General features: G+C 32.8%; 1 protein-coding gene and 1 pseudogene across 1 annotated transcript; both read right to left on the reverse strand.

Annotated features, from left to right (window-relative positions):
* Nucleotides 1–213: 213 nt before the first annotated feature.
* LOC150035331 (exopolygalacturonase-like) lies at nucleotides 214–2,083 on the reverse strand (annotated as a pseudogene).
* Nucleotides 2,084–3,272: 1,189 nt separating this feature from the next.
* On the reverse strand, nucleotides 3,273–5,158 carry LOC120079889 (exopolygalacturonase-like). Its single transcript, XM_090314747.1, has 4 exons — nucleotides 5,027–5,158; nucleotides 4,349–4,648; nucleotides 3,629–4,147; nucleotides 3,273–3,530 (listed from the first exon to the last, which is right to left on the reverse strand). The coding sequence occupies exons 1-4, from the start codon at nucleotides 5,156–5,158 to the stop codon at nucleotides 3,273–3,275; spliced, it is 1,209 nt and encodes a 402-aa protein (XP_090170873.1).
* Between the last annotated feature and the right edge of the window lie 7,149 nt (nucleotides 5,159–12,307).

Below are 12,307 nucleotides of genomic sequence, written 5' to 3' on the forward strand. Positions count from 1 at the left end.
AAGGAAGAAATGTCTCTTCATTTAAAAATTCAAAAGATGGAAAGCCTACGTTCTCTCCAAGTTTATTCTATAGAATTTGAGTGCTTAAACAATGTGCACATACAAAATTCTCTGCTTTTTTAACCAACAAAATTCTCTTACATCATATAGACTAATAAATAAATAAATAACATTAAAAAAATTGTATTCAATGGTCATCTTTGTAGAAATAGCCTAAGCTGGTGGTGAAGAATTGGGAGCAAGGGAAGAACAGGCCGGAGGATTTTGCTTTCCAGAAATAATAGGCTTCACATTTGCACATTGAGATGAAATAAGACCTTCTCTTCCATTGTAAGTAAGGCCAATGTCAGCTAGCTCTACAGTTTTACATGGAACACTAGAACTACAAACAAGTTTTACTGCAAGTGCATTACTAGAAGTACCTCTAATATTCTTGAAACTAACTTTACTAATCTTGACTTTAGATGGAATCTGAAAAGTAAGAAATAAAGCATGGTTACTTGAGTTTTGACTGAGATAATTCAAATTGAGGGGAAAAAAAGTCTCATAATTACATACCTCCTTATTACATTTGTTGTACGGACAATATTCTTGATCTATGAGAATGAGATTACTGACATTGACCATAATTATATCTTCGTAACGCATATCAGAAGTTGTTCCAGCAAAGGGAGAAGCTGGCCATGTTTTAATTCTCAAGCCATTTGTGTATTCATCAATGTACAATTCTTAACTCGAATTCCCTCAACTGGTTCTTCAACAACATATCTTCCTAAACTTCCTACACTAATACCATGTCTAGGCCCACAAGTCACATTAGTAATGGTTACTTCTTTGCTTCCGTCTCCAAGGAGATACAATCGTCTCCAGTGCCAATGTTTGTATTAATGATATTAATTCCAATAGAACGTCCAATGTGAATTCCATCAGTGTTAATACTACTGCCTGGTGCATTTATATTTACATTTTGAAGGGTAAGGTTATTACAACCCAATACTTGGACATGAAAGTTCTTGCTATCTTTAGAAGTTATGTCACTCACAATTGAGTTTTTGATAAAACTGAACATTAAACTCTGCATATTACCAAAATATATATATATATATATTAATAATAATAAAATAAACATGAAAAAAAACTATATATGAATGTTTAGTTTGATACAGTTAAAATTCTAATCACAATATATAACGTAATTCGATTGATATATACACTAAAAATGAGAAAGCCACTAAAATTGTTAATTAGATAATTTAAATATACTTACCATGGAAATTCTTGCGCAATTAGGGTTTTTGTCACAATCATTGCTTTCCCAAGCTTGTTTTCTTTGTCCGTCAAAAATTCCACCACTTGTTAATGAAAAATGATCGATATATTTAAAATGAACCCAATCTTCACCTGTCAGATCTGTTGGTGCTTGCAATGTCCCTTGGAATTGAATTCTGATTGAACTATTGTAAGGGCCTACTAACTGGATCGCACTTAACTTGTAACTCCCGTTTGGAATAATTACTGTACTTTGACTTGTTGATGCACAAGCATCCTTCCATGCATTTGTTAGGGCCTATTTAAAATATAATTAGGCATGATATATCACATGTAGGGTGTTTTTTCCCTCTTGAACATTGATATATTAAATATTCGTTTTTATAATAATTTATTTTTTTTGTCTTCTTAAAAATTGTTATGGTTTTCTTACACTTTTACTTTCATAGCTTTTATCGCTATTAAGTAAACAATGGAATTCTAAGTATAATTTCCAAAACAAAAGTAAGTTATTACTTTTCAAAAAAAAAAAAAAAATTACTCATACTTTAAAAACAATCCTAAAAGATAAACAAGATAATAAAGAAATCAATAGATGAAACTAGTGTTTGTAAGCTTACATTTTTTAAAAAAAAAAAATCAAATAGTTATCAAATAGATCTAAACATTTGGTTTTTACCTGAGTTATATCACCATTAAGTATAACACCATACTTTGTCACATCAAAAATAGCATCATTAGATTGAACTTTCATAATAGAAACATATAATAGTATGAAGGTTAGAGTCACCAAGTTCAACTTGTTGGTACTCATCTTGTTCTGCTTCTTCCTTGTATTCTTTTCTGATCTGTTTGTGAGTATTTTTTGAAAGTGTTTGAATGTTCTATCTTCATTTTAAAGTATTTATAAACTAAGGGAGAAATCACACACCATTCAGAAGTTTCTATTATTAGCTTGCTCCATTGCTCCAATTATTCATAACTAATTATGCTAATTGTTCTCTTAAATAATAATAATAATAAATAAATAAATCTCATTTAACAATCTTCAAATCTAATTTATCCCAAATTAGATTTCGGCCAACATTTCAATTAACCCAATTGAATCCAAAAATTAACTCCAATCAATAATTTTTCTTAAATCTCATTTAATCAAATTACTTACCAGGATGAAATGTAAAGTAAACTTCGGTTGACAAAAACATATGAAAATGTAGGATATTGTTAATTTGGTTATTTGTTGACCCTTTTGTGGTGAAAGATTGGTAATTGGACATAATTTCTTCTTGCCACCCTTATAGTCACAAAATTTTAACTTTGCCCTTGTTTTATTTTGAAAAGAATAATCTTCTCTTGAGATTCTTCTAACCAAAACCAAAGTTGTCCCACGGTTTAATGTTTTATCTATTGATGTTGTGAAATTTCAAAAACGTTTATGCGAGATATGTGGGTACACATTATACAAACAAGACCAATACTTAACTATGTCTGGCCGACTAAATCTAGTGCAAATATCCTACAGATCTTTTAAGCATAGATAGATTAAGTAGTATGCGATAAGAATAGATTTAAAAATTTCTAGAATTTATCCTAAAAATTCATTGATAACTAAACAAAATTCGATTTTTTAAGTACCAAAAAGAATCGACGTTAAAGAGAAAAATAAAGAAAAAGAACGCCAATTATTTGTTATAAAAAATACCCTACAAAATATATGGAATGCATCCATGTTATCCCAGGATTTTGTGAGAAAAATTTGAGTTACAAGATTATTTGGTATAACTAATAAACCAAAAGAATACTTAAAAGGAAAGAAATGTCTTCATTTAAAAAATTCAAAATAGGATATGTTCACTCCAAGTTTTTTGTATAAGAACTTGAGTGCTAAAACAATATGCAAATACAAAATTCTCTCTCTCTTTAACAAACAAACTTCCTTAGTATATATGTAAAGAAAATAACATTCAAAATTTTTGTATTAAATGGATCATTGTAGAAATAGCTTAAGCTGGTGGCGAAGAATTGGGAGCAAGAGAAGAACAAGTAGGAGGGTTTTGCTTCCCAGAAACAATGGGTTTCACATTTGCACATTGAGATGAAATAGGGCCTTCGCGTCCATTGTAAGTGAGGTCGATGTCAGCTAGCTCCACAGTTTCACATGGAATACTAGAACTACAAATAAGCTTTACTGCGATTGCATTACCAGAAGTACCTCTAATATTCTTGAAACTAACCTTATTAATCTTCACTTTAGATGGAATCTGAAAAGCAAGAAAGAAACCATGGTTACTTGATTTTGATTGAAATACTTCAACTGAGGGAAAATCGTCAAAAGTAAAAAGTCTCATAACTACATTACCTCCTTATTACATTTGTTGTATGGACAATATTCTTGATCTATGAGAATGGGATTGCTGACATTGACCATAATTATATCTTCATAATGCATATCAGAAGCTGTTCCAGCAGAAGGAGAAGCTGGCCATGTTTTAATTCTCAAACCATTTGATGTATTCATTAATGTACAATTCTTAACTTGAAGTCCCTCAACTGGTTCTTCAACAGCATACCTTCCTAAACTTCCTACACTGATACCATGTCCAGGCCCACAAGTCACATTGGTAATTGTTACTTTTTTGCTTCCATCTCCAAGTGAGATACAATCATCTCCAGTGCCAATGTTTGAATTGATGATATTAATTCCAATAGAACGTCCAATGTGGATTCCATCAGTGTTAATACTATTTTCTGGTGCATTTATATTTACATTTTGGAGCGTAAGGTTATTACAACCCAATACTTGGACATGAAAGTTCTTGCTATCTTTAGAGGTTATGTCACTCACAATTGAGTTTGTGATAAAACTAAACTTCAAACTCTGCATATTCCCAAAATAAAAATATATATTATAATAATAAAATAAACGTACATATTTAGTTGAAAAAAAGAACTATACATGAATGTTTAGTTTGATATAATTAAAATTCTAATCACAATATAGATTGCAATTGGATTGATATAGACGCTGGAAATGAGAAAGCTACTAAAATTGTTGATTAGATAATTTAAATGTACTTACCATGGGAATTCTTGCGCAATTAGGGTTTTTATCACAATCATTGCTTTCCCAAGCTTGTTTTCCTTGTCCGTCAAAAACTCCACCACTTGTCAATGAAAAATGATCGATATATTTGAAATGAACCCAATCTTCACCTGTCAGATCTATTGGTGCTTGCAATGTCCCTTGGAGTTGAATTCCGATTGAACTATTGCAAGGGCCTACTAACTGGATCGCACTTAACTTGTAACCCGCGTTTGGAATAATTACTGTACTTTGACTCTTTGATGCACAAGCATCCTTCCATGCATTTGTTAGGGCCTATTTAAAATATAATTAGGATGAAATGTCACATGTAGAGTGTTTTTTCTCTCTCAAACATTGATATATTAAAGCTCTATTTCTATAATCATTTGATTTTTTTTTTTTTTGTCTTTTTAAAAAAATTTCTACTTTCTTACACTTTTCTTGCCATGCCTTTTATCATTGTTAAGTAAACAATTGAATTCTAAGTAAAATTTCAAAAATAAAAGTAAGTTATTACTTTTCAAAAAAAAAATACTTATATTTTAAAAACACTCCTAAAAGGTAAACAATAAAACAAAGAAATCAATAGGTCAAACAAGCGTTTGTAAGTTTAATTTTTTTTTAAAAAAAAATCAAATAGTTATCAAACGGGTCTAAACATTTGATTTTTACCTGAGTTATATCACCATTAGGAACAGCACCATACTTTGTCACATCAAAAATAGTATCACTAGATTGGCCTTTCGTTTTAGAAACATATAATAGTATGACGGTTAGAGTCATCAAGTTCAACATCGTACTCATCTTGTTCTTCTTCTTTCTTATATTCTTTTCTGATCTCTTTGTGAGTATTTTTGGAAAGTGTGAATATTCTATCTTCATTTTGAAGTATTTATAAAGTAAGGGAGATATCAAACAACCATGCAAAAGTTTCTATTATTAGCTTTCTCCATTGCTCCCATTATTCATAACTAATTATGCTACTTGTCCTCTTTTTTTTTTTTTTAAAAAAAAAAAAAAAAAAAAAAGCTTTGTGCTACTTGTCAAAACTTTACCAATCTATTGGTGTCTAAGATTAAGCATTTCCCTTCATCAAAGTTTATTCCATAAATTTCTCTATGCACTGAAGATAGGTTTGTGGGACAAATTAAACAAAAACAAGTGGTGGGCATTTGTTAAATCTCATATTTTCTTTATTTATTAAAAAAACATTTAAAATGAAACTTAATAATAAAAATTTGTACTATCCATCATTAAACACTTCCAAATTTAAACCACGTGCAAGTGGTGTAGGGAGTGTTGGAAGGGGATAAGACGGGAAATTTATGATTTAAAGTGTTTGGTTTAATTTTTTTTAGTCGTCAATTTTAAACCTGTCATTTTGAAAAAAAAATTAAAGTGTTAGAAACAATTGAAAATAGTATTAGAAGCACTTTCAAAATATATTTTAAATAGTCTTGATGAAAAGAGTTTAAATAAAAATGATTTTTCTAAAATACTTTTTTTCTCTAATCATTCCAAACAGACCTTTAGTTTATTTTTTAAATGTTTTTATTAGTTTATCTTTTTTCTTAAAAAAAGAAGGGTAATTGTTTAAATGGAATGTGGAAATATTTACAAATATAGCAAAACGTTACTATCTATCAGTTATAGACATTGACAGATACTGTCTATAGAGCTCCTTGCTTAACAATCTTTAAGATTGATAGACGATCATGTCGTACGACCACACACCAAAACAAAGACTTCAATTTGAGGACTTAAATCAACAACCCTCGTAAGAAAACTACTTATTCTTACATAACAACAAAGGAAAAAAAAGGAAAACATCCCTATCCAGGATTTGCAACGCATAAATAAGGAAAAAAATCCAAGGGGGATAATAACGCATAATTTTCCAGATAAGGAAAAAAATCTGCAAGATGAACATTCCGAGATTCTATAAGATATTTCCAGAGACAACCAGCAAAACAATTATGATATCAAACGACAACCAACCTTAAATAAATATAGCCACAATCAATTCTTTAACAGACGCCAAAATAAAGACAAGGAAAACACATTCAACCTTCATATATGACAACAACGATAAATTTATAATCTAGGGAAGAGAGAACTTGTAAAAGAAAAAAAAAAAAAGAAAAGAAAGAAAAGAGGCTCTGATGCCAAATTTGTTGGGCTGATATTGAAACAATGTGGGTTTTTTGTGTAGAAAACTCGAGGCCCAAGTAAAGAAAACCAATTGGTCTTTAATGAAATACCAGCTGATTAAAAAATAATGTGCTGAAAGCACAATCCGTGTGAAACAATCTCTTGCCCTACACGTTGACGGCCAAGATTAGAGTCTTGCACTTCACTGATCTGAAGTCTTGAATGACTACTCCAATTTCTTTCATTTTGTTTCAGAGTGCTCAAGAGAAAAGGAGAGAACCGATGGGGAAATGTTGCTGGATTTGCTTGGAAGAGCTGATGAAGATTAAGATCAAAGACAATACAAGAAGAATAATCGAAGAAGAGAAGAAGGAAGACACAAAATTTTTAACGTGGTTCGGCCTCCATATGCCTACATCCACGGAGAAGCTGTATTCAAGTCTTGGAGAATTTCTTGGAGAACTACAGATGAGTTTAGCTAGTTTTTTTCTTTTTCTTTTTTTTTTTTTTTTGTATTTTTAGTACATCTATTTAGTATCTAGCTACATATGTATTTATACAGAAATTTGTTCAAGTGCAACGATTACAACGAACATTGTATAAGTTGATTTCATCATATTTCTTTAACAATCTCCACCTTGAAATTAACTTCAATAAGTTTCTTCCAACTCCTCATTTGCTAACTTTTTTCTTCTTCAACCTTTGTCTCTCAGCTCAAACCCAATGATGTTGAAGCACTTCTGAAGTTTAAGTTGGGTGACAACTTTGGTTAACATGTCGGAGACATTCTCAGAGGTATGAACTTTAAGAACTTCTACTTGTTCTCTATCTGTTCTCGTATGAAATGATACTTAACATCAATGTGTTTAGTTTGGTTATGATATTGTGGATGTTTTGATAAATGTATGGTACTTTGATTGTCCCAGAATAACATTATTGTATCTTGTTTAATACTAAAATCAAATAGGAGTCTTTTTAGACATAATCCTTCCTTTACAGCCTCTGATAATGCTATAAATTCAGCCTCAGTGGTAGAAAGGGCTACCACTGATTGTAATGTTGCCTTCCAACTTAATACAAAACTTCCATATAGGAAGATATAACCAGATAGGGACCTCTTTTTATCTAAGTCGCTTGTGTAGTCAGAGTCAACATAACCTATCAATCTTGGTTCACTGCTTAGAGCTTTTTGATACAGTAGTATGGCACTTAAAGTGCCTTTAAGGTACCTCATGATCCACTTTGTTGCCTCCTAATGCCTCTTACCCGGATTAGCCATGTACCTACTTACCAGACTTGTAACATAGGCAATATCTAGCCTTGTAGAAATCATTAGGTACATGAGACTTTCCACAGTTTGGGAATATGGAATTGTTGACATTAGCTTTAGGTGTTTAATGTCTGTTTCTTTAGGTGAGTTCTCTGCTGAAAGTTTGAAATGATGTGTAGTTGGAGTACTGACTGCTTTAGCTTCTGTCATGTGATATCTTTTGATTAGTTTTTCACAATATTGAGTCTAATCAATACATAGTTTGCATGATTTTCTCTCTCTTCTTATATCAATGCCTAATATTCTGTTTGCACTGCCTATGTCCTTCATTCAAATTATGATTTCAGTAGGTCTTTGACTTGTTTTAAGTCCTTCATAGTAGTTCCTGATAGCAATATATCATCTACATATAGAAGTAGATAGATAGGATGAGCATAGGTTTTAGTGTTTATATAAACACAACTATCATAAGAACTCTTAACAAACCCAGTCTTCTGTATAAAATCATTAAATCTTCTGTTCCAACACCTAGGTGACTGTTTAAGGCCATAAATAGACCTTTTAAGTAGACAGTAATGGTCTTCTTTCCCACTTACTTCATAGCCCTTAGGTTGGCTGATATAAATGGTTTCATCTAGGAAGCCATGTAGGAAAGCTGTTTTGACATCAAGTTGCTCTAGCTCTAGGTCTTGTTGAGCCACAATGGATAGTATGAGTCTGATAGATTTTTGCTTGACTACTGGGGAAAAAAATTTCATTGTAGTCAACACTTTGTCTTTGATTGAATCCCTTTGCAACCAGCCTAGCTTTATATCTAGGTCCTTGACCATTAGGAATACCTTCTTTGTATTTATACATCCATTTGGATGCAATTGGTTTGCACCCTTTAGGTAAGAGAACCAACTCCCACGTGTCATTCTTTAAAAGAGATTCAACCTCTTCATTCATAGCCTCTATCCACATTTAGCTTTAGCACAACTCACTGACTCTTCAAAAGTAAAAGGTTCTAGCTCATTATTCTTAAGCATTTAGAGCTAAGTTGATCATCATATCTTGAAGGTGGCACTATAATTCTTCTTTGTCTGTCTTTTGCTAAGCTATAATCTCTTAGGTCTGGTTCCTCTTGCTCAGGATCAAAAGCAACCTCTTCTACATCTTCTTCATGATGAGGCAATTGATAAGTATGTGAATTTGAGCTTGAGGGATTAGAAGTAGGATTTAGAAAGTGCTCCACCTTAATTGTATCTGTCTTTCCTTGTGGTGCTGAATCATTTGAATAAGGCTTTTGCATAAACATTTCTATCTCTCTTAAAATGATATCTCTGCTTGTTACACACTTTTTCTTAGTAGGATGCAACAATCTAAAGCCTTTCACCCCTTTAGTAAATCCCAAAAACATACATTTTACTGCATGGACAGCTAACTTCCCCTTGTTCTGGTGTATAAAACCTGTGCAACCAAACACCCTTAGGTTATTTAGGTTAGGAGGATGTTTGGTCCACCTTTCTTCTGGGGTAAGCAGATCTAGTGAGGTATGAGGGCATCTGTTGAGAGTATAGACTGTACAGGATGCTGCTTCAGCCTAAAACTTCTCAGGAAGGATGGCATCTGATAAGAGACTCCTGATTCTCTCCATGATTGTTCTGTTTAGTCTCTCTGCCACCCCATTTTGCTGAGGTGTGTACCTCACAGTCTTGTGTCTAATAATCCATTAAACTCTTCTGCACAAAACTCAAGCCCATTATCAGTCCTTAGACACTTTATTTGACAGTTAGTTTGCTTTTCAACCATAATATTCCAATCTGTGAACTTTTCAGACACCAAATCCTTAGTTTTAAGGAAGAATATCCAACATTTCCTAGAAATACCTGGCTTCACTTAAGGATTTAAAAGGTGAAGGGCCCCAAAGGTCTGAATGCACATAATCAAGGATGGCCTTGGTTGTATGCTAAGCCTTGAAAAAACTTTGCCTGGTTGCTTTGCCTATCACATAATGCTCACAGAAGAATAGGCTTTGATGAATTCCTTTAGGTAGAATTCCTTGATTGGCAAGAGTTTGAAGATCTTCGACACTAATGCGAGAGAGTCTTTTGTGCCAAAGATCTCCTTTAGTAGGCTCTTTAGAAGTCATAACTAGGACTGAATGAACTTTCTGAACTCCTTGAACAACATAGACCCCATTTATCTTTACCCTTCTGAAAATAGGCTTACTATTCTTCAATACTTCATAATAGCCTTCCTTTCCTCTGTATTCATAGCCTATTGAGTCAAGCATGCCTAGTGAAATCAAGTTTCTCTTTAATTTAGGCACATGTCTAAAATTTCTTAGTAATTTAACTGTCCCATCTTCTAGCTTAAGTGAGACAGAGCCAATTCCAATCACTGGACATGAGTTATTGTTACCCATGTATACTGAACCTCCATCCAGATCTTTATATGTGCTGAACCAGTCTTTGTGAGTTGTCATATGAAAAGAACACCCTAAGTCTAGAACCCAATCTAAGTTCTTAGCTGGTCCAACATCATCAGCCCTTTGATTTGATGTAGCTAGGGCATCTGAATAGAAAAAAGAGTCCTCCCAGACTGATTGACTTGACTGGCCTTTCTGTTGTGGTTGTGGTTGTTGTTGTTTGTTCTTCTGTTCATTTTTCAATTTCAAGGTTCTGCAATCCTTGATTAGATGCCCCAACTTCTTACAATACTTGCATCTAACCTTGGATTTTTCTTTACCTTCTTCTGTAGAATTGTGCTTGCCTTTTTCTTTATTGTTTTGCTTAGTTTTCCCTTTAAATATCCTCAACACTGGGTTTCTCTTTTGTTGGTTAGAAGCTCCATTTCTCCGATCTTTAGAGCTGAAATGATTATATCAGTTGATATTGAACCTCTTCCATAATTTAAAGTTGTCTTAACATCCTTGTAAGAGTCTGGAAGTGAATTAAGAAGCACAAAAGCTTCATTGTCAGCCCCAATCTCTTCACCTTGAGTCTTAAACTTTGTTGTAATTCTTTTAAATTCATCAAGCTTTTTTGTTAGTGTCTTTGAGGAGCTCATCTTGAATGAGAGAAAACTTTCTCTCAAGAAGAGTTGTTCAACAAGTTCTTTGTTTCATAAAATTCATTCAACTTAGTCCACATCTTGAAGGCTGTTTATTGATCAATGACCTGTCTTAGTACACTGTCTGATAGGTTTAGGACCAAAGTACCATTTGCAATTAGCTCCATATTCTCCCTTTCTTCTTCTATTGCAGTGGTAGGTAATTTAGTTGGGTCTTCAAGGCTTTGTGGGCCCTTTGTTGCCCCAAAATCGCCTTAATCTTGGCTTTCCACAAGCTAAAATCTCCTTTCCCATCAAATTTCTCAATGTCATATCTTGTTACTGCCATCTTTAGTTTTCTTTAAGATTCTGAATGCTCCAAGATCTTCTTTCTTTGGTTCTTGACTGATCTTGAAGATTTCTTGCAGGCTCTGATACCACTTTGTTGGGTTGATATTGAAACAATGTGGGCTTTTTGTGTGGAAAACTGGAGGCCCAAGTAAAGATAACTAATTGGTCTTTAATGAAATGTCAGCTGATTAAAAAACAATGTGTTGAAAGCACAATCCGTGTGAAACAATCTCCTGCCCTACACGTTGATGGCCAAGATTAGAGTCTTGCACTTCACTGATCTGAAGTCTTGAATGGCTACTCCAATTTCTTTCGTTTTGTTTCAGAGTGCTCAAGAGAAATGGAGAGAACCAATTGGAAAATGTTACCGGATTTACTTGGGAGAGCTGATGAAGATGAAGATCAAAGACAATACAAGAAGAATAATCGAAGAAGAGAAGAAGGAAGACATAAAATTTTTAACGTGGTTCGGGCTCAATATGCCTACATCCACGGAGGAGTTGTATTCAAGTCTTGGAGATTTTCTTGGAGAACTACAGATGAGTTTAGCTAGTTTTTTTTTTTTTTTTTTTTTTGTATTTTTCAGTACATCTATTTAGTATCTGGCTACATATGTATTTATATAGAAATTTTTTTCAAGTGAAACGGTTACAACAAACATTGTATAAGTTGATTTCATTATATTTCTTTAACAAAATTCATAGACAAAGAACTATGGAATGGAGATGAAGTCTAAAATTTAAGTTCTAGATTCATATCAAGTTATCTCATATGAAGTTATAATAATGTATTTAAATTGAGAAAGACTAGAAGTTTACCTAGTCCTCGGCCTAGGATTAGGATGAGATGGATTTTTCTTTACCGTACATACAGTAGGATTAATTCTGATTGGATCAATAATTAGTTGGCACTTAGACCCAACTTATGCAGTCTCAAGTCCACTCTATCTTAGATTTATCTTTCCTCATTCTTTTTCTGACTTTTTGCCTATTTCATCAAATCTAAATTCACCCATAACACTTATATTAATTCATGTGAATTAAACTATTAAATCATTACATGTACTCGAAGGAGCAATTGCAAGAACCAAGACAAAGAAGATTCAAGTGGCTTTTACACTACATCTTCAAAGACTAGCAACTTCATAA

The sequence above is a fragment of the Benincasa hispida genome, chromosome 6 (genome assembly GCF_027475165.1).
Source record: "Benincasa hispida cultivar pf3 chromosome 6, pf3_genome.v1.1, whole genome shotgun sequence".
In the NCBI taxonomy this organism is placed as follows: Eukaryota; Viridiplantae; Streptophyta; class Magnoliopsida; order Cucurbitales; family Cucurbitaceae; genus Benincasa; species Benincasa hispida.